At 38.4% G+C, this 24,007-nt stretch overlaps 1 protein-coding gene across 1 annotated transcript; it reads right to left on the bottom strand.

The window, feature by feature from the left end:
- Nucleotides 1-1,098: 1,098 nt before the first annotated feature.
- Nucleotides 1,099-16,412, bottom strand: SRSF4 (serine and arginine rich splicing factor 4). Its single transcript, XM_053707081.1, has 6 exons — nt 16,185-16,412; nt 12,508-12,635; nt 11,057-11,169; nt 4,672-4,880; nt 3,918-3,959; nt 1,099-2,720 (listed from the first exon to the last, which is right to left on the bottom strand). Exons 1-6 carry the CDS (start codon nt 16,307-16,309, stop codon nt 1,865-1,867), a joined length of 1,473 nt encoding a protein of 490 aa, XP_053563056.1. The 5' UTR covers nt 16,310-16,412; the 3' UTR covers nt 1,099-1,864.
- Nucleotides 16,413-24,007: the final 7,595 nt, after the last annotated feature.

Raw genomic sequence — 24,007 nt, 5'->3', positions numbered from 1 at the left:
AATACCAAAAGAACAAAGCAAAATTGGTGATAAAAGTAAATTGTTTAAAATTACATGCCCTATCTGAATCATGGAAGTTTATTTTGGACTAGACTGTCCCTTTAATGTCATAAACTAACAATTCTGAATTTTTATATACATCTCAGACGATTGTCAATTCTAACGGGGTAAAATATATATTGTATTTGTAAAATTTATTCAATCATACTATTCATAATGTGGTTGATAGAATGTTAAACACGTAAGGGAATTGTATTTTAATATGGAGAAGAGTAAGGATGTGAATGGTTTTATTTCAGGTTGCCCCACTCACAGAAGAAACTATACCGTGAGCAGGACAACGTTATGATCATAACTGATTTAATGATCAAAGAGGGGAAATTTATTTTATGAACACACCTACAACCTTCATATCAGAATCTTGTTTCCATGGACATTATTGGAATTTAAATGCTAACATTAGGGAAATTTGTCTACAACATCAAGGACTTAAAGGGTGACTTAAATGCAGATTAAGAACAGCATTGGTGATTCTGACCTATAGTGAGCAGCTTGTTTCAGTTCAGAGTTGACAAGACAAATATGAGGGAAAAAAGGATTCAAACAAATTTTACAACCCTTACAAACATTTAGCATTTCAGCACAGGGGGTGTCAAACTATAAGGTCTTGATTGTATCTGTGTTCCTACCACCAATAGCCTAAGGAAGTGACATTCTACCCAGATTGATGTAATGTCATCTTGCCTGAGGAATTTACAGCAGAGTGTGGGCTGGGTGAGAGAATGAATGACTATATAAATTAGTAAATTGCCATTGTATGTAGGCTAGGCTCAGTTCTTCTACTCACACTCTCCCCCTTCCATCTCTCTCCTTTACATTAGTCAATAACTTGTTTCTTTGTAAATACTTATTTTCTGTCTAATAAAATAAATTCCATCAAGCAGCGTCCTGATTTCCTAAGATAAAAGTTATTTGTAGAATCTGCTAACCTTTTAGTTACTGTTTTATTCCTCACTGATACTTTACCCCAACCACATTTTGATGCATTACGGCTGTACTAAACTATTCTACAAATTGTGTATAAACAGAAACACATGCTAAGTTTACACATTTTTTTTATTTTTTATTTATCTACATATTTATAAAACCACAAAACATTTGATAACATGTCACTAGAGATCTTTGCTATCCAATTAGACAAATCAAACTCCAAGCAATATAATTGAATATAAATTGCTCCTGTAACTGCAAAATGAATTGCACCAATATTTTCTCAAGCAAAAATATTCTTTATTCATTTTTTGTGTTGCAAAATCAGGGAGGATCTTCAAACTAAAAAGAATGAAAATATTAGGATAAGGGAAAACAGATCAAACTATCTGTTGGGCAGCAAAGAAATACTAGTACACTGTTTGCCAGTGAGCTCTTTAAATTTACTTACATTAAAAATATAAAAAAGTAGAGGGAGGGAAAAAAAAAAATATGGAGGTGGGGATTTGGGGTGGTTATCTGTGATCTCGACAATTCCGGGGTCTCAAAACAAATTCAATCAATACCAGATTTTGCACTTTCAAAATGTAACCTCTCCTCTCAACTTCCTATTCAGGAAGGGTAAGAGGGAATATATCCATTAAGTTGAGTGTCTAACAAAGTATTGGCTTAATTATATGCTAACAGTACTGCTTTAAGACAGGCAGGGGTACCTCTGCACCTAGAAAGAATCAAACGTTTAATGAAGTTAAACAGACCAAATATATATATATATTTAAAAAAGAAATTAAAAAAGGAAATTGAATCTGGAAATAAATATAAAACATACTGCAAAACTGGGAGAACAGCCCCTTTCCATACAAGTAAAAGGGAATTAATCTTCACTAGGAGATGGAGACCTAGAAGGTGGTTTAGGGAGGGGGCTGGCTGCAGTTGGCTCTTCTTCCACTTCCTCCTGAGGGGGGGCAGTGGCTTCGGAAGGAGGATCTCCAGAACCATTGTGATCAACTTCACCTTCTTCATGTTTAGGCTCTTGCTCAGGCTCTTGATCAGGCTCCGGGTCAGGTTCCTGATCAGATTCTGTGGTAAAAGCTACAGTATCTTCCTTCTTGATTTTCTTTGAGCCATCCACACTACGACTTCTGTCCCGGCTACGCTTCCTGCTTCGCTCTTTGCTGCGGCTCCGATTAGATCTCCTGCTGTGACCATTCCTGTGTCGACTACTCCTCTCTCTCCTGTCCCTGCTGCGACTCCTGTATCTATCTTTTCCACGGCTGCTGTTTCGACCTCTTTCCTTGCTTCTGCTTCTCCTCCTCCTCTCTCTGCTTCGGCTTCTCTCCTTCTCCCTACTCTGGCTTCTCTCCTTACTTTTACTATCCCTCTCCTTACTCCCATCTCTCTCCTTACTTCTACTATCTCTCTCCTTACTCTGGCTTCTTTCCTTACTCCTGCTGTCCCTTACCTCCTTACTATTACTCCGACTATCTCTCTCCCCACTCGCTCTATCCTTCCTTTCCTTACTCAAACTTCGGCTTGCCCTCTCTTTGCTATGGCTCCGACTGTCCCTTTCTTTTCTCTCCCTGCTCCGACTTCTACTTTTACTTCTGGTACCACCTCTATCTGAGCTCCCTTTTGCCCTATCCTTGCTGTGGCTCCTGGAATCTCTCCTATCTTTGCTCCGACTTCGGCTTTTTCTGTCCCGTCCTCTGCTCCGACTGCGTGACCGGGATCTTAAAATAAATAAATAAATAAATAAAAATGAGTGGGCAACACAAATCGTTCAGCTCCTGGCACACATTTTGGAAGAAAATATTTTATTAGAAATTTGGGTTTTATTAAATAGACTAAAACATGTACTTTCCAGCATAAAATGAATGTTGCATTACATTAACAAAACCAATTTCATTATAAATTAAATGGCTCCCTGGCTCTTTAGATTCCCTACTTTGAGACAAATATTTTTTGTAATACTTCAGTTTAAAGTATTCTAAAAAATATGATACACGGACCTACAAAACCAACTGCCATTTGTTATCAATATTTTGACCATTTAAAATACACTCCCTTGTTTGCGTTTATATAGTTTGTATAAGGTGGTTTCAGGGTTAAATTCTCTATGTGAATGTAATTTCAGACATATCTGCATACTACAATGGCAACCTATAGAGCCCAGCAATTTGTATTCGGCATCAGTAGGCAGTACAGCCAATCATAAAAAGCATGGCACAGCCCATAAACAGGAGAGCGCTCTCCTGCATCTTTGCTTTACGCGGTGTTAGAAATTATGTTCATGCACTCACTGCCAAACCTGTCACTGCAAAGCAACAGTGAAAAGCAAAGGTTTTAAATTTGGCTTTAAAAATTTCCAGATTAGTTCTATCACATTTATATAGTGCATGTTTCGTAGCCTACCTGGGTATGCTTTTTAACAAAGGATTCCAAAAAATCAAAGCAAATAGCAAAACTAAACTGGAAAGTTAAGTTTTTGTTTAAACAGTATCCTGTCTGAATCATGAAAATATTTGAGTTTCACATCCCTTATAATTTTGCACTTAGAGGGCCATAATATTAAAAAACAAATGACATGCTCTAATTCATATAAGACTAGCAACCTTGAACACTGTTTAACCCTAAAAGGACTGAAAAACTGTAGAAGTAACACTGAAGACCCACAGGGAACTTTAGGTCCTGAACAGGAAGCACTAGTCACGCTGCTGACTGGATCCGGAGCTAACAAATTAGAGCATACAAACTTTCAATTATTAGAACGGTTTAAATTATGTAACTCGTCACTGTATTGAAAAGCAAGCCACACAATATTTAGGAGCTAGGGAATCAATTATTTTCCATATTCAAAATGTTCCACAACTCAATGCTACAAGCTTTCCCCATTTTTTTAAAACAATATCAACAAACAAGACACTTACCGTGATCTGGAATGGCTACTCCTGCTCCTACGCGAACGAGATCTAGATTTAAAATAGAAAGATTGAAAAAAAAAAAAAAAAAAAAATTAGATTTGTATTCGTAAGACAATTTATGTACAATGATAAAGAATCCCACACTTGCCTTTTTGACAGCAATGTTATTCCATAGTTAAGACATGTACATAAATGTTTTTACAATAATCTAACACCATCATTGTTAAAAAAGTTAAAAGCTCTAATCTGTCTCATTTTAAGACAATAGACTCAAAAAAGGTGTTAAACACAGAAGAAATACCACTCTGGACACGCAGAACTGGTCCCAAGCGGAAAATAATGCTGATCCAATCAGTAGAACTAGACCCACGACACAGATGGTAGAATTAGTTAGCACTACTGATTGAAAACCGCTAATGATCCGCTAGGGCCAGCAATACACGATTGAAATGTGTGTGATTTTTTTAATTTTGCTTTTACAGCAAAAGAAAACAAAAATATTGAATGTATACTATAATGTTTTACCTTTAATGCTTTAAAGGGGATTCAAATTTGATTTTAAATATCCCTTTAACTGTCCCATAAATTAAGGGGAGAGAAACTTACTGCTGTACTGTCCTTCACAGGTTCAAGTGCCAGTCAATGCAGTTATATACTTTTAACACAGACTGCTTCAGAGTACTATATGTATAATACAGGATGAGTGGTGCTAGAGAAACTAGCTATCCAATATTGAATCTGAAAGATTTGAAATACCAACCTAGATCGGCTACGAGATGAGGAGCGTTTGGCCAAGGAGCTAGCCCTGTCCACCACCAGTTGAATCTTCCGTCCGTTTATATCTGTTCCATCAAGTTTCTCAAGAGCGCGCATCATGTCAGCATGCGATCGAAATTCAATGACTCCCTCATTTTGACGCCGTTGATGAGCATCAGCATACGTGACCTCACCAGCCTGACGCATGAAATCCTGCACAAAGGTAAAAACCAATGCACAAATTGTAACAAAATTGCTTTCAAAAACATTTGTTTTGCATGCAGATATCTACACACATTTACACATACATGTACATACAATATTTAAAAAATGTTCTGTAGTGTAGGGATCCCTTTTCAACTGTCACCCCGCCCCCCACTGCCATATTTGTTACAGGTAGCTAGTCTACCAGTAACAAATCTCTTTTATTATTTTTTTCTGTAGTGTAGCGGCAGCCACTACCCCCTTCCATGTGATTACTGTAGAGTCTTCCCCTTCAGCCTATATAGGGCCATAGTATAGGGTCCCATCCCTCCCTCTCCACTGACTTATGGCACCAATGAACGACCATGACAGAGAGCGACACAGATAGTATCACACCCCAACGTTCCAGCTTCATATGGTGAGGGAGAACAATCAGCGTTCCTTTACCATATGAAGCCAGATGCCTTCTGCCCCCAATTGGGGCAACAGGTTAAAAGGGACAGTCTACACTAAAATGCCTTTACTACCCATTGCCCAGCCCAGCTTTGCACAACCAACATGGTTATATTAATATCATTTATAACATTTAAACCTCTAAATGTCTGCCTGTTTCTAAGTCTCTAAAGACAGCCTCTTATCACATGCTTTTTTTTTTTTTTAAATTAGATTTTCACAACAGGAGACTGCTAGTTCATGTGGGTCAGAGATAATTGTGTTCATGCCCTCAGTTATTTAAGAGTCAGCAAAACGGCACTTATTGGCTAAAATGCACGTCAATAGATCATTTTTTTAAAAAAAGTCATGTGATCAGGGGGCTGTCATAAGCTTTAGATACAAGGTAATCAGAGGTAAAAAGTACATAAATATGACTGTTAAAGGGACAGTACACTTTAAATTGTTTTATAGTAATGTATTTTCAATGACTTGTTATACCAGCTACAGAGTATAAGATGTATGAGAAATTGCATTTTCAGGTTTGTGTATATGAAGTAGCTGGTTTTCAGCTTTTAAACTACAGCCTATTACAATGGGTTGAGCTTCAGATAATATATCATGTTATCACTTTGTGTACACATTTTTGCTTTATCTTATCTTATATTTGTCTGGAAAACAAACTCAACAGTACATAAGTTCTATAAAAAAAAATGCTTGGCGTTTGAGCATTTCATTTTTGCTTGAATAAAACACACAAACAGGTTAAATAGAAGGTTAAAGTCAGCTCCAGAGCAGAAACGCACTAGAAAGCTAAAACACATCTGTTTACCCAATGACAATAAATGTGTAACCACCAATTACCAGCATGCTCAAAGTAGTATATTTCTACTAATGATCCTACCTAGTTATGCCAAAGTAAATTTATTAGAAGTAAATTGAAAAGTCTCTTAAAGTATCACGTCCTTAAAGGGACACTGAACCCAAATTTTCTTTTTTTGTGATTCAGATAGAGCATGCAATTTTAAGCAACTTTCTAATTGTGGCAAACCTAGCCACTTCTGGACTATAATGTAAGAAAGGTTGTCTATAGGCTGTATTGTGTGCTATGTAGATGTGACAGACCCTTCTGTCAGTACTGAAGGAGTTAACTGTGTTCAGCTTTAAGAAACTACTGTGTACTGTCATTAAAGTTAGTGATAAACAGTCCATTGTTTAATCACCCTCAGAGAGCAGACGAATAGGTGATAAGGAAAGCCAAATGTGTTTTGTGTTTAAGTTGTTATCTACCTAGTAAAGTAATGTGATTCTATTGTGGTCTGTCCAAGGGTGTGGTTCCTCCATCTAATGTACAACATTCTTTCAACCCCCCTTCTGGGGGGTCAGACCTGCATAAATACTGGGCATATGAGCCTTAAAGGGACAGTTTACTCAAAAATCTTCTCCCCTTTAATTTGTTCCCAATGATCCACTTTACCTGCTGGAGTGTATTAAATTGTTTACAAGTAGCTCCTTTACCCTTATATTGGGATTTGAAATTGTTGATTTAGCATGTGGTATCCCCACCTATTCTGAAAGTTTGTGGCCGCGCGTACCAGCTATAGATAAGCTTTGTAAACACAGCCAGGAGAAGAAATTACACTCCCAGTCGGATATAGCAGAGATAAGGTAATACAATGTTGATTTTCCATTGTTCTCTCAAAGTACTGGTGATTGTTTTAAGGACAGATATAAGATAAAGAAGCAGGTATATGTGCACAATGTGATACAGTAATGAGATCTGATTATACCTACAAGCTCAACCCATTTTATTAGGTTGTGGCTTCAAAACACAAATTCAGAGCTTTAATATACACAAATAAGCCTTAAAAAGCTAATTTTCATACATTTTTTACTCTGCAGTTGGTAAAAAAAGCAATTGTAAACACATTAAGGGAAAAACTATTTTACAGTATACTGTCCCTTTAATAAAGACATTCTGTTTTAAACCTGAAAACTGTCTGGGTTGTGAATTGCCGATTCCCTATGCAGGACATTGTTCCCTGGTGTTAACCCTTGGTATCCTGTTGGTACCGTTGCAATTGGTGGCAAGCGACGGAATGAACCTTATCGCCCAGAAGAGCAACTACACAAGGCAGTAACCTCAGGAAGAGGGGGATTACTACAATACTGACTAAGATGGAAGGAGTACCAGGGACCGAAGTGAATGGAGATGGATTATTCTAAGCTAAAGAGACAAACGTTAAAGGAACTGCTAGAAGCCAGGGGAAAGATAGGCAGCAGCAAACCCAAGGCTATATTAATTGCCGAGCTGATGGAGGGAGACAGAGCACTCAGCCCTACGCCTCCAGCAGCCATGGAGGAGACCCTATACCAGAGGGAAATGAGGACCAGGCTGGAATTTTTACCCCAACCTGTACCACGGGATATGCTATCCGTGGTAATGGCAGATGTGCAGGAGTACGTGATGGCACACAGTCCGCGGAATGCATCCTCCCGAGCAGAATCCATTTTGGACGCACTCAGCAACCCAGTAAGACCCAAAATCCCATACCATGCATTTAAAATGTTTTGTGATGAGAAGGATGAGATCGATGGGTATTTACAGGATTTTGAGAGACTGTGCGAGTTACATGATTTGGAGCAGTCCGTATGGGTGCCGGCGCTAGCAGGCAAGCTAGCCGGTAGGGCAGCGGAAGCGTATCGCGCTGTACCCAGGGAGGACAGCAAGGATTACGCTAAAGTGAAGAGAGCGATCTTGGAAAGATATGCCATTACCCCAGAGGCATACCGGCGCAAGTTTAGAGGCCTGCGCAAGCCAGAAAGAGATTCACATGCAGAGTGGGCCCACAAGCTGGATCAAGCACCTCAAGGGTGGATACAGGCCAGCCAAGCTACCACCATGGAAGAATTGCGACAACTGATGCTGTTGGAGCAATTCTTTAACGGCTTGTCCCCAGAAGCCCAAGAATGGGTGAGAGATCGAAAACCCCTCACCTTAACCGAAGCAGCCAGATTAGCAGACCAGCATTTTGATGCCAGGAGGCACCATGGACTACAGCCTAACACCCCCACAGCGGCACCTTTTCGCCCAGCCCCAGGGAATCCACCACCCCCCTCACGATACAACGGACGGGCGAATATACAATGCCACACCTGCAAGCAGTGGGGACATATGGCACGTGAGTGCACCCAAAATTGGAGCAGACAAGCTTGGAACCAGGTCAGACAGAACCTGGCCCCAAGGGCGGCTGCTCACCATTACCAAACGGAGCCAGCCGCTCATGAGGTGTTGAGCACCCAAGCCGAGGAACCCCTGGGAATTCTGCATGAGGTGATGTCGGTCCAGGGACTTCGGGAGCTACTTTAACCCCGATAGCTCCCCATTTGGTGCCGGATACAGCACCCACTGGCGGATCCGTGGCAGTACGAGGGGCAGGGGGAGCAGTGGAGTACAGACCCCCAGTCACCCCAGCAGCTGCCAGTTACCAACCCCCGGCGCACCGCTATATCACACGGCCTCCGGCCACGAACTACCCTCAGAGAGGCCGGTTCAATTCGCGGGGCTACTCACAACCTATTCGGTGCTTTGGATGTAAGCAACTAGGGCACAAAAGACCAGAGTGTCCCCTAAACGCAGCGAACCAAGCACAGTCCTGGAGAAGACCCGCCGGCGGAATCCCACATAATCCTCAGCCTGCGCCCCGCTACGTAGAGGCGCCAGAATGCTGGGGCAGCCTACATGAAGCCGACCCCGTGCAAGCTGCCCACCGGAATAACCGGCAACGGGTTAAAGTGAATGGGAAGGAGGTCAGTGGTCTACGGGATACTGGTGCTACCATGACCTTGCTTCAAGAGAACTTTGTGTCTGAGAAACAGCACACTGGAGACACTGTGGCTGTGAGGGTAGCAGGGGGCACTGTGTTCCGCCTACCTGTTGGCAGGGTACATTTGGATTGGGGAGTGGGTGCTAGACCTGTGAATGTGGGGGTCAAGAAGGACTTACCTGCTGATGTTCTCCTTGGAAATGACTTGCCCCCCCTTGTTTCTGCCTATGCTCCCATGGGTCCCGCTGATGTTAACCCTGTGACTACCCAAGCCCAGTCCCTTCGGGAAGAGGTACATTTTAACCGTGGTGGACTACGCCACTAGGTACCACGAGGCCATTGCTCTCTCCAACATCCATGCAGAGACGGTAGCTAAAGCCCTATTTGAGGAGCTACAACCTAGTTTGGTTTACTTACAAGTTGCTGTTACCTTTTATATTTTAATCAGGGCTCTCCAAAAAGCTGCAGCCGTACCTGTATGGACAACCTTTTTCCTTACTCACAGATCACAACCCGTTGGTGTGGCTGAACCGTGTGGCCGGGGACAATACCAGGCTGCTGCGCTGGCGTTTGGCGCTGCAGCCCTTCGACTTTACCATCCATTACCGCCCAGGGAAACAAAACGGTAACGCTGACGGGTTGCCCAGACAAACTGAACTTGAAAAAGGATCTGCGAGTACTTTCCCGGACATCCCCAAGCCGATCCGTTGGAATCAGACTGTGTATGCCGGCTTGGTTCTGGGGGAGCATTGTGGCAAACCTAGCCACTTCTGGACTATAATGTAAGAAAGGTTGTCTATAGGCTGTATTGTGTGCTATGTAGATGTGACAGACCCTTCTGTCAGTACTGAAGGAGTTAACTGTGTTCAGCTTTAAGAAACTACTGTGTACTGTCATTAAAGTTAGTGATAAACAGTCCATTGTTTAATCACCCTCAGAGAGCAGACGAATAGGTGATAAGGAAAGCCAAATGTGTTTTGTGTTTAAGTTGTTATCTACCTAGTAAAGTAATGTGATTCTATTGTGGTCTGTCCAAGGGTGTGGTTCCTCAATCTAATGTACAACATTCTTTCAACCCCCCTTCTGGGGGGTCAGACCTGCATAAATACTGGGCATATGAGCCTTAATAAAGACATTTTGTTTTAAACCTGAAAACTGGCTGGGTTGTGAATTGCTGATTCCCTATGCAGGCCATTGTTCCCTGGTGTTAACCCTTGGTATCCTGTTGGTACCGTTACACTAATTTACTCCAATTATCAAATTTTCTTTATTCTCTTGGTATCTTTATTTGAAATGCAAGAATCTAAGTTTAGATGCCGGCCCATTTTTGGTGAACAACCTAGGTTGTCCTTGATGATTGGTGGAAAAAATTAATTCACCAATCAAAAAGTGCTGTCCAGAGTCTGAACCCAAAATAGCTTAGATGGCTTTTTTCCTCTTTCAAATAAAGATAGCAAGAGAACGAAGAAAAAAAATAAGAGTAAATTAGAAAGTTGCTTAAAATTGCATGCTCCATCTGAATCACGAAAGAAAAAAAATGGGTTCAGTGTCCCTTTAATACAAAGAAAGCGATTGTCACCATTCTTTCCAGCTGTAACAATGTTGGAAACATCGCTAAGATTGGGCATATTTATACAATGCACTACAACAGTAGAATTCCCAATAATAAGAGCAAAGTTCTTTATGCAGTAAATGCAAAATAAATTCCCTCAGAGCACCGCCACTAGAAATTACAATTCGACACGTCTGATTAAATACAATCTGATGTATTTTATTTTTTTCCCCCTCAAAGATATTAAAATTAAACAAACATGTTATGTTTTATATTACAAAGTCCCAGTGGAATGCCATTCACTTTTGTATAAGGATTCAGTGATAACCCAAATACATTTGTAAAACAGATTACTAGTTATTTAAGGTATTTACCTTCAGATCCTGCCAGCTGCATCTTGTGGACAGGTTCTCTACCCGTAGACGGTACATAGTGCGGACTGGAGGGCCAAACTTATCGCTACCACTTCTGCGGCTACCATACCCACCTGAGATATGGATAGAGAAAACAAAGTCAAGAAACTGTCAAACACTCCCATATGTGCATCTAATACACTTTACTACTCCCCTAAGGTAACATTCAATACTGTTTAATAACTAACACTTTCACCCATTAACAATTAACAGCCCAATGTCCAACTTGTATATATATAAAAAAAAGTTTAAATATAATAAATGTATAATTAAACCCTCTACAACACTTCGCTCATGATCCATACCTGTCATTTAGCCCCAAACGCCACCACCATTATATATATGCCCCATGCACCCTCTCCTTTCACTTACCTTGGAGCAGGGGATGCCCCTGAGCCGCCCCCGCGTTCCCTCAGCCTGCCCCGTGTTGGACAGATGCCCTGGGCCCCCCGCCGGGCTGGCATACCCCGCGCGCTCCCTTCGCACGCGCACCCCCAGCGTCACCTCCTCGGATCTCGCGAGAAGAAGAGAGAGGAGGGGGAAGAGGCTATGGGGATAAGGGATTGGGGAGGAGTATTTGGACAGACGCAAGATGCATCAGCCCAGCCTTCAAATAACTTCCTTATATTCAGTTAGAGGGCCATTGAGTATCTTTTTCAAATTGGCAATCATTTTATCTACCTTGGTCAGCTGCGTCTAATATGGAAAGGGGAGGTGTAAGAACAAACTGCTCCTCAATTTGTGTTTAGGCAGCACTCCAATTCTCTTAGTGTAGAGCTACCTCAAATGGTAGACACCATAAACTCATGCTGGGCTTGAGTGGTACCTCATATGCCCCTCAGACAGTTACCGATATCCTTTGGAAATGAGGTCTCCAGTTCATTAAGAGAAAAGGACAGTGAATTCTGAATGAAGGCAACATTTCCAAAGAAAATGCAGCATTCATGCTGCCAAATATGAGCAAAATATGTAATAAACGTGGTCACCAAATAATTATGGGGAAAGCAACTTGTTAACTGTTACTTTGTATGAATGTGTTTTTTTTTTTAAAGTGACTATTAAGGTATTAAGATAACTCAAAATAATTTTTTTTTATCAAAATGCTTTGAACTCTCATAGGGGAGAGTAATATGCATGTAAAAAGCACTGACTTTAGTCTGAAACCAATGCAACTGTGTGAGGAATTTAGCAAATATATCATAAGGTTCTGCCAAATAAAGAGGCGTATGGTCTAGAGATCAATGTGTGTATATTAAGATGACAAACTATACAAATGTGACATTTTAGATAAAAATGTAAATAATGGAAATGCTATGTAAACAAGGTGCCATGACTAAAGGGATGTGACTTAATTCAAAAGTTGACAAATCTGTTATACGCATGCGCAATGAACATTAGCCTCTAGTACTTACTGCGAGAATCCCTTCTGGGAGCACGTGCATGCTCTACGATCACTCTCTCTCCACACAGATCCCTCCCATTCATCTCATAAACGGCATCATCTGCATCACGAAGGTCCTCAAACTCAACAAAGCCATATCTAGACAGGTTAAAAAACAACCCACAACATAAGTTACATTTATAAAGCAAGTCATCCAAATTAAGAAATGCATATGCACAAGAAATCTAACATTTTAATGGTGTTACATTTAAGGTATCAGTAAAAACTGAGCTTGTGAAACAATGTTTAATTATGCATAGAAAAACAATTTGTAATATGCTTTCATTATTTAGTCTCATTTAATATTAATTTGAAATTAAGGATTTGCCCATTCTGAGGACTGGAAGCGCACACTACAGACTTCTCACAAGCCTAACTCTGTCATGTATCTGTCCCTAACTGGCCTCAGTCAGTCATCTGAAACTGGAAAACAATGCAGTTTGGCTTAAAAATTGCCTCCTCCAAATAAAGCAAGTGGCGGGGAGTGGCCAAAATTAAACTTTCATGATTCAGAAAGTGCAGACAATTATTTTAAGAATTTTTCCAATTTACTTTGCATTATCAAATTTTGCACTATTTTTTTAAGGCACCAGCTCCTACTGAGCATGTGCACAAGCTCACTGGGTATACGTATACTAGTCTGATTGGCTGATGTCTGTCATAAGTATTGGGAGACAATACATTTGCCAGACAAAAAAAATAAAAAATCTGCTTTTGTGAAATATATAAGCTGCAGCAACTAATATAAGTTGATAAGGAAAATAGTTAACTATTAGTTGGTCTGCGCATGGCTCCAGCTGCTTTACTCTGATGAGCTCCTGCACATGGTATTGTGTTTTATGGTTATGCCCTTAGCCATAAGGACGTCTACTCACTTCTTAGGACAGTATAATTTTTGTTTTAAGTTTACAACTACTCTTGGCTTATGTGCAACCCAGAAATAGGAGTCATTATTTGGATTGATTATATTAAATCAGGTGATTTGGGACTATGCTTTGCATGATATGGCACTGAGCTTATTTACACCTAGCCCTAGATTGATGGGAGTTATTTGAATTGATTTGCACTATTATCTGTTTACATAATTATAAGATGAATGCATGCTATTGCTGATTATATGTACTATATAGATAACTATGCAAGTCTTTGTCCTGTTATTGACATAGTCCTTTGCATCTTTTTAAAATTGTGATTTCTACTAGATTTAGCAGCGGACTAGATATTTTTCCCTACGCTTATAGCTGGTTATTTACCATTGCATAAAGGTTTTTAAGATATTTTTGTGTTAGAATAAAGTCCAGGCTTACTTTATTGAGAGGCCCCTTGCCAAGGAGGGCAACACGTTGCATTGGTGGATCCAACAAAGATAAATATTCCACTTTGGCAAAAAACCTACTTATGCAGTCTACCTATTTTCAAAAAGTTTGTGGTTTTGTTTTGCTTAGTTATAAAAATGTGCTGTTTAAAAAAAAAAAAAATTCCCGTCCCCTTCTGTGTCCAAGCCGCGGCCATCAATGCCCTCGGTCAGAAAAGCACGGGTTGAAATAAATCACATAACAGAAATAGTTTATGAAGCAGCAGTCTGATGACCGCTGCTTCTTGAATCTCTGTCACAGGTTTGCTTTTGGTAACCTGAAGCCAACGGCGCTCCGCCTCCTTGGTAAATGGGGCTCATTGTTCTCCCCAGGGCCATTTTAGTGGGTGCACAATCTGTCTGATTTTATTGACCACCCAGCTAAAAACGTTTTGCCAATAAAGGGAAACGTTTTGCCTTTTAAGAGAAAGTTGCTTTAAAGGGACAGTCTAGTATTAAACTTTCATTATTCAGATAGGACTTTTAATTTTAATCAACTTTCCAATTTACTTTTATCAAATTTGCTTTTTTCTCTTGGTATTCTTAGTTTAAACTAAACATAGGTAGACTCATATGCTAATTTCTAAGCCTTTGAGGGCTGCCTCTTATCACATGCTTTTTAAATCTCTTTTCAACACAAAGACAGAAAGTACACGTGGGCCATATAGATAACACTGTGTTCAGGCACAGGGAGTTATTTAAGATTTAGCACAAAACAATGCTAAATGCAAGACAATAGATAATAAACAGTCAGTCATGTGATCAGGGGGCTGGAAGAAGGTTCCTAGATACAAGGTAATCACAGAGGTAAAAAGTATATTAATATAACTGTTGGTTATGCAAAACTGGGGAATGGGTAATAATGGGATTATCTATCTTTTAAAACAATAACAATTCGATGGTAGACTGTCCCTTTAAATTTCATGATCTGAATCACAAAAGAAAAAATTTGTGTTCAGTGTCTAAGCACACACACCATGAAAAAACAATGTTAGATGTAAATAATAAATTAAACCTATAAAACATTTTAAATGACTGTGGACCTCCAAGCACCCTAACCTTGTGTTTCTACCTATCACATCCTATGCTTCTGTTGTACTGGTTGCCAAGTGTCTGGCTATTAAACTATTGACTTAAAGGGACATTCCTGCCAAAATTAAAATCCACATGAATACATCTCAGTTTTGAGTAGAAGCATTTTCTTAATATACATGTATTAGCAAACATGCTTCTAATAAAAGCTAGAGCTGTATCAAACTAGTATTTAAAGTGAAAGTCAATCCTAGCATTTGTGAAACGCTAGGATTGACCATTGGAATAAATAAAGGGGACTTTCAGTCATGTAGTATAAAAAAACTTCATGCTGAAAGCTCCTTTATTTGTTTCAAGCGTTCACCGTACTGAGCTGCTCAAGCAGCCCATGGCAGAACGCTGTTTTGCTAAAAGGTGACTTTTCCACCTCTTAGCAAATAGCTGTGCGTTCCAGCAGGTACCAAGCCTGAACAGCTCAGTGCAAACAGGTTTCTATTCTAAAATGTAATTCAGCTATGAGCATTTTTGGCCGGATGTCCCTTTAATACACAATCATGTTGCAGCCATAACATCCAATGTACTATACATTCGAACCATTAACATTAAAGGGACAATAAAATAAACTCAATTCAGAAAGTATGCAATTTGAAACAACTTTCCATCTAAATGTTATCAAATGTGCTTTGTTATCTTGGTAATTTCTAATAGAGTGGGCTTAGGAGCAGCAATGCACTGCTGTGAGTTAGCTGGGCCACATACGGCGTGCCCAGGAATACACGTGCTGTTCCTGAACCTACATAGATATGCTTTTTAGCAGGATATAAAGCAAATTTGATAATAGAACGAAATTGTTGTTTAAAAACTACGTGTTCTATTTGAATTTTTCAAAATGTAATTTTGCTTCCACTGCACTAAATATCCTAGTTATTCTTTGTCATAAAGGGAATTAATCTTTCACACACAAAAAATAGCATTCTAAATTGTTTTCTAGCCTAGATTAATTTCAACGCTTGAATTGCGCAGCGTTCTCTAATGTCAGGATGATCAGCGCAGCTCACATGCACCCAACATAAACGAAGCTCAGCCTTTATTATTTATAGCCGATGCCGAGGTGCATCATTAAATTTCGGCTTAATCCCGCAACCTGAATCTGCACGCACTAATTATATCCCACTTAGACTAGGCCACATCTGCCCAATTGTCCTGCTAAACCTCCAGCCATCACTAGGCCTCAGACTCCACCTCCTTTTCTTTCGTCTCACCCGTTCTTAAGATCCACCTCTACGATTTTGCCAAAGCCTTTAAAGAATCTCTCGACGTCCCGTTCCCTGACTCGGCGATTCAAACGACCAATATAGATTCTCGGCATGGAGGATGAACGCGACATAATGCCGCTGAGCAGGAGCGAAACTCGTTACGGCCTCTAAGCAAGGCGACAGCAAAGACTAAAGCGCGGGCTCCGAACCGGAAGAACGACTTAGTGGGCGGACTGCTTGGTATCTCGCAAAAAACGCGAGAGTTTGTGCGAGTGTTGCGTGGTCATTTAACATCCAATCATGAACGTACACAGTCCACAAAGCAATATCTAAATAGGTTTTCATTATTGTTAAAAAAAAAATAGAAATAGTACTGTACATAAAATATTAAAATAATGTAATTAAAAAAATGTTAAACTTTTGTTTTGTAAACTTTTTAAATTACATTACTTATCTATATCTATATATAATATATAGTTAAAACTGGCAGATTAAAAAAACTTGTGGAGACAGTGTTCATGAACATTGATCTATTACAACAGCGTTTAAAAGTACATAAACATGCAAGAAGAAAATGATTTAAAGGGACATTGTACACTAGATTTTTCTTTGCATAAATGCTTTGTAGACGATCCAATTATATAGCCCATCTGGGGGTGTTTTTGTAAAATGTATAGTTTTGCTTATTTTTTAATATCATTATGCTGATTTTCAGACTCCTAATCAAGTTCCAAAGTTTTAGAGGTATACTGTTACATACAGACTTCAGACTGCTTCTGTTTGTATCATGTTGGTTTTTTTTTTATGGGGGGGTTCTGCTATCAGCCCCTTTCAGTGGGTGTCCTAGCCGAACCTCATCAACAGTGCTAAATTGGGAACTTCTAAGTAAGTTTTTAAAAGGTTTTATACTGGATTTGTTATATCAGTATCTGTGCATATGTATAGTAGTGTCTATTACATGCAGTTAAATGAAAATTGGTGTATACTGCCCCTTTAATGCACTCTACACTGCCTAAACCCTGTGTTCAAACCCCATGCAAAGGAATTAACCTCTTAAGGACATATGACGGAATTTTTCCGTCATAAACCAATTGAGCAAACTGAAAGCTGTGTCCTTAAAGGGTTAAACAAGGTTAGCAGCAATGCAAACCAGAATACCAAAGGAATTAAAGGAAATGTAATGAGATGCAGGACACGGCATAGACGGTACAACACTATTTTATTGCAGAGCATAGAAGTATACAGCTTGTACAACACATCTAACTTAGTCACTGAAACATAGACTAATAACGGCTATAAGCCATGCCCCCATCTGGTGACGTCCCCTCCCACTCTCATCACATCTTCCCTTTTTTCAAAGGACAAAGCATACATTTTTTTTTAGAGTACAACAAAAAAACAAGGTATACAAGAAGCATACAAACATAGTTTTGATTAGTGTACAACACAAAAAAGGGAATTACCTAAGCGCAACCCCAATTAAAATTTTAAGCTATTCCAAATATACAGCTCACCCTTCTTACTGCAAGTTAATTGCAATACAAAAACTAAAAAGTGTGGAACAGCGCTTGATCAGCACAAATAATCAATTAGAGGAAGTATTAGATGATAAATTTGAAATAAATCTCGTTAATCAAATTATATTAAAAGTTAAACGAAAATTATCAATCCTTGGATTGATGGAGTGTACACCTATATAGCACTCATTCCCTAATTGATAGTGACAAAAATTGGACACGAACTGTGTCTCCTTGGAGGAGAGTGTGCATGGGGATGTTTATTAAAATATAACCTTTATTGGTAATCTTTTAAAAATATACGGCAACAAACACAATTGACATACAAACTTTATTAAAAACACAGGTTTGGGTCTTAATAGATTATTATCCGTTATTCACGGAGTACATTGCGTGGTTGTGTTGTGTTTCAGAAATTACTTGAGTTGGAGGTCAGGTTAATCCCAGTGATTATATAGTGATTTATTATACTTTGAGCTTATATTTGAGAAGGCTGTGGTATTGTGATATTTACTCTGTTGTTATATGAGTGATCTGTGACTCAACTTTCAAATCAAATTTTGATATTAAAGGTATTAGCGTAAATATTCCATGTTATCACCAATATTTATTATTAATGCTTGTAAAATTGCATTTCTTGTGTATCTTGGTGAGACACTGCTTAATTTCCTAGTAGTTGTCTTGTTATTTCAGTATGATATTGTGGGAAATATATGTATACTGCTGTTTTAAGTAGCCTCCTAACTATATAGATACTGAAAGTACTTGCTGTGTATAGTATAATAATTCTGGTCGGTAAGTTAATGTATTAACCCCTGTGATATCTTAGAATGTGTATTTATCAATACTTAAGTATGCACAAGCATTGTGCTTAAATCACAAGCATTGTGCTTGATATCTTAGATCGTATATTTATCAATACTTAAGTATGCACAAACATTGTGCTTGAGTCATTACACAGAAATTGTATTTTTTAAATTTCTTGGAATTTTTGAAGTTGATAGTGTGTACTATACTTGTTATAACAGTAGCATATTTGAATAATTTAGTAGCTCTAATGGATCTTAGCGTTAGGATCTTACGATGTAAGAGTTATAATATTCTTGTGAGTATGCTTTAATGTTACAAGAAAGTAGCTGTTCTGGTATGAAAATTATGCGCTTAGTATGTATCAACTATTACTAAGTGGTCTTGAATAATTAAAGCATGTTGTCCTCTTAGGCCTTAGGAGTTGTTAGCGGTATTGTGGTGTGAGTTTGCTGAATATTGGCGTTTTTTTCTGTGTATTTAAATATTCGTATTCCTAACCGCTTGCTGAATGCTTGCTTTTGATACTGGTTGTTTTTTTAAAATAATACGCTAAGTACTTGCATTATTATATCTGGGCTTAATGTTTCGCCTATATAACTGTTTGCAATATTTGCAATACTTGCGATATTGTATCTATGTTAATGTATAACAATATTAACCGCTTGCAAATTCCAGGCTTAATGTATCACATGTGTCTAAGCTTAATGCATCACATATATAGCTACTTGCAGTGTTTGCAATCCTTGTGATACCGTATCTATATCTGGTTTTTAATACTGTTAACCGCTTGCTAAATCCTAGGCTATACCTGTCAATTTGGCGTGGGGTACTTCGCCAAATATTGACAGTGTTGTATATATCTTTTTAAAGCTCCTTAAATCTGGCCGTTGGCCAGTTCTAGGCTTCTAATATCAAATGCTCATGCTACTGAATAAACTCCGTTTACAAGTAAATTTACTTAATATTGTGCACAACCACAATAGTTATATATAATATAAAGACCTCTGTTCCTGCTGATTAAAAAATGCTAACTGGCATTCTACAAACAATTCCCTAACATGTTTCGCCACTAACGTGGCTTTTTCAAAGGGTACGGCGCGGCCATGCTGATGTCTATTTATTGGCTGGCACTGCTCCTCCTATTGGACGTTAAGAACCAATCAGATTGTTCCTGACGAGGAACCAATCATTGAATGTGGGACAGCCTGTGTGTGTTAAAGGCGGAATGTTATTGGGTAAGGCTGTTCCTTCATTCATTGTGTGATATAAAGATTCCGGATCTCAATGTAGTTTTGTAGTAAGAAAAATCTGCACATCTTATTCCAACGAAAGGGGGAACAAAACCCCCGGAAGAACATTGGGAAGGCAAAGATCTTCTGAAATTTCTTAAATTATTCTTTAAATAAACGTTCTCAAAAACTGTTTTTTGTGATTGTGGTCTATGTTTTTATGATTTTGAATATGCCAATGACAGATTCTATTACTGGCAGGTTATTCATGATGAATGTTAATCTTGTAATATAAAGATGGGTACAGATAAACTGGCAAAGTAGATTTTGGATTATTCATAATATAATGGGTTATACTGAAAACTTTTTAACTTGAAAGGAAAATGTAGATATCTGGCTGGATTAAGATGAGAAATATCTAGAAAAAACACTGACAGCAGTATAATTGGGGAATAATACTAATAATGTGTAAAATGAGAAATAATAAATACTGATAGTAACATTATTAAAAGATTTTAAACATTTATAATAGTCTCCATTCGGCTAGTTCTTACATTTACTTTTATGTTTCCATTATTAGTGAGTTTAATGGTGAGTTTGGTCAGGAGTTGTTCTACTGCCTACTTGTAGTTTGATATGAAACGTGCTGTCAAGTGTTTCTCATATTGCACGGTGTTATGTTAATTGAGGAAAAGTACTTTGAGATAAAAGTCTTGTTATGTTGACTAAATGTGAATCCAAGAGGTGATGGTGCTAACTTAAGCTGAGATACGTCCCTACTACATAAGGGATTATGAAAATGAGAATTCTAATAGAATAACTATTTGTTTTGATAAAGTGATACAGTGCCATGTGAGGTATAAGTGAAAGTGGGTGTGATGTGAGCACAAAGCAGTGCTGGTACTATCGTGATATTGATACTAAAAGAAAAAAAGAAAGGAAATTAAATAATTGTGAATAATAGATAATTAAATATCTGCTTGGTAGTGGTCATAAAGGCAGATAACGAATGTTAGGTGTCCGTGGAGAGTGATGGATATATAATCCATATTGAGTGACTGATGCATTTATAGTCTGTATGATGATATAATTTGCTTTTTCCAAAGTTATTTATAAGTTGTTTTCTCGGTTGCTGGTATTTGTCATCTTGTTTATATCTACAGGTATGAAAAGTAATTGTTATGTTCATTTAACCCATTAGGTTGTATGGAGTTAAGCAGATAAATCCATCTGCTTTCACATTGTAATAAACTTGTTTCTTTATCTCCACCTCTAATTCCTAGGTTGGTTTTATAAATACCAAAGCATAGGAGCCCTTCTGCCTTTCCTTGATGGAATTTGTAAAAATGTTGTGCTACTGATGAGATGGCCTTTTTGTTCTTTAAGTCTTTAGCTGCATTCCTGATATTGCGCACATGTTCTTGTAATCTTGTTCGTAATTTACGTGTCGTCATCCCTACATACTTTTTGGGACACTTACATTGTAAAACATAAATTACGCCGGTAGTGTTGCAATTGATGAAAGATTTGATTGGATGTTTTTTATCAAATCTGTCTGTAACTGATGTTGTTTTTTTCAGGAATTTGCAGCTGATACAATTCCCACATGGGTATGATCCATTTTGTATGCCACTGGCAGTAGTTTTCTTTTTACGAGTGTAATGGCTGGGGCTCACTAAATCTTTCAGATTTTTTGTGCGTCGATAACTGATATCAACTTTGGATCCTAGGAATTGGTTCAGGGTATTATCTGCTTGCAAGATATGCCAGTGTTTATTGATTATTTGAATTATATCTTTGCTCTGTGTGTTATAAGTTAACACTAATCTGGTTTTGTTGTCACTAGTGCGAATCTTAGGTTTCAATAGATTCTGACGTTCTGTTTTTGTTGCTCTATCCTTTGCTTTTTTAATAAGAGATTTACTGTACCCCCTCTGGCTAAGGCAATCTGATGTTTCTTGTGCTCTTATTTTATATAAGTCTGGTTCTGAACAGTTTCTTTTGACTCGTAGAAATTCTCCTGTTGGGAGTGATTTAACTGTGCATGGTGCATGTGCACTTGTATTGTATAGAATAGTGTTGGTGGCCGTTTTCTTTCTGTATAAATCAGTCCCCACCATGCTATTACTTTTTTTAAAAATTCTCAAGTCCAAAAAGGATATCTCTGTCTGGCTGTATTCATAGGTTAGTTTAATGTTTAACCTGTTTACATTTAGGGTCTTTAGAAACATGTTCAACTTATCCTTAGGTCCTTCCCAGATAAAAAGAATGTCATCTATGTACCTTAGCCAGAGGGGGATATGTTTAGTAAATTCATCATTGTCGTCAATGAAGACAGTGTTGTGCTCCCACCAACCTAAAAATAGGTTGGCGTATGTGGGTGCACACGCTGTCCCCATGGCTGTCCCCCTTGTTTGCAGATAGAATTGGTCGTTAAAAACGAAGTAATTCTTTTTGAGTACAAATTCAAGTAATTTTAACACAAATTTATTGTGATTGTCATCTTCTTCTGTTTGTAAATTAAGGTAGTATCGAACTGCTTCCAGCCCTAATTCATGTTGGATACTGGTGTAGAGAGCCTCTACATCTGCAGTGACAAGCCAAGATGTGGGTCCTAATTGGATACCTTGTAAATGCTGAAGTGTCTCCATAGTGTCTTTTATATATGAAGGGATTTCTGTTAGAAATTCTCTTAATCGCTGGTCGATATATTTGCTTGCTTTTTCTGTCAAATTTCCATTACCAGACACTATGGGGCGACCCGGAGGATGTTTGGCATTTTTGTGTACCTTGGGGATCAAATAAAAGGTGGCTGTTTTCGGATGGTTTACAGTCAGGAATTTCTTCTCTTTTTCACTGATGATGTTATTCATTTTGGCTTGAGCAATGAGATCTTTATACTGTGTTAAAAATTGATCCGTGGGGTTGCTCCACAGTTTTTTGTAACAAGTCTCATTGGTTAATTGTGAATTGGCTTCTTTTAGATACATCTCTCTAGGCCAGAGAACGATATTACCACCTTTGTCCGCTTGGCGGACTATAATGTCATCCCACTTTTGAATTTCGGCTAGAGCACGTTTTTCACCTTTGGTTAAATTTGTTGGAGGAGATTTGACTTGTAAATTCGATATCTCTTTACAAACGATGTTGTTGAAAATTTGTACACTTGGGCTTATGGAGGATTTAGGTATATATTTGGATTTATTGATTAGGTTATTACGCCAATTTGTACTTCCCTCTGTTTCATTTTCCTTCAGTAGATCTTCTAAATCCTGTAGTACTGTTAAATCCTCTATAGTCCATTGATTCTCTATATTTGGTTCTTGTTGATTTTTTATATCTGCATATTGTTTACGTAGTAGTAGTTTTCGCAAGAATAATTGTATATCCTTGATATTGTCAAACTTATCAAGTGATGTGCTTGGGCAAAAGGATAACCCTTTGGATAGTAGAGATAGATGGTCTTCTGACAACATTTTATTAGATAGGTTTAACACTTTCATTGTTTCAGTTTGATTTTGGAGAAAGGACTGGGGCTCCTTTTGTAAGGTTTGTTGCTGTGTCTGGTGTCTCTGACACTTCTGGTTCTTGTTGCTTTTTTGTTTGCCCCCCCTACCTCTTCTGGTGGATCTGGGTTTATGTTGATACCTTTCAAGTTAAAAAGTTTTCAGTATAACCCATTATATTATGAATAATCCAAAATCTACTTTGCCAGTTTATCTGTACCCATCTTTATATTACAAGATTAACATTCATCATGAATAACCTGCCAGTAATAGAATCTGTCATTGGCATATTCAAAATCATAAAAACATAGACCACAATCACAAAAAACAGTTTTTGAGAACGTTTATTTAAAGAATAATTTAAGAAATTTCAGAAGATCTTTGCCTTCCCAATGTTCTTCCGGGGGTTTTGTTCCCCCTTTCGTTGGAATAAGATGTGCAGATTTTTCTTACTACAAAACTACATTGAGATCCGGAATCTTTATATCACACAATGAATGAAGGAACAGCCTTACCCAATAACATTCCGCCTTTAACACACACAGGCTGTCCCACATTCAATGATTGGTTCCTCGTCAGGAACAATCTGATTGGTTCTTAACGTCCAATAGGAGGAGCAGTGCCAGCCAATAAATAGACATCAGCATGGCCGCGCCGTACCCTTTGAAAAAGCCACGTTAGTGGCGAAACATGTTAGGGAATTGTTTGTAGAATGCCAGTTAGCATTTTTTAATCAGCAGGAACAGAGGTCTTTATATTATATATAA

This window comes from Bombina bombina, chromosome 3 (assembly GCF_027579735.1).
Source record: "Bombina bombina isolate aBomBom1 chromosome 3, aBomBom1.pri, whole genome shotgun sequence".
Taxonomy (NCBI): domain Eukaryota; kingdom Metazoa; phylum Chordata; class Amphibia; order Anura; family Bombinatoridae; genus Bombina; species Bombina bombina.
Note: the sequence above shows the minus strand (reverse complement) of the source record. Positions and strands in the feature narration are given on the sequence as shown.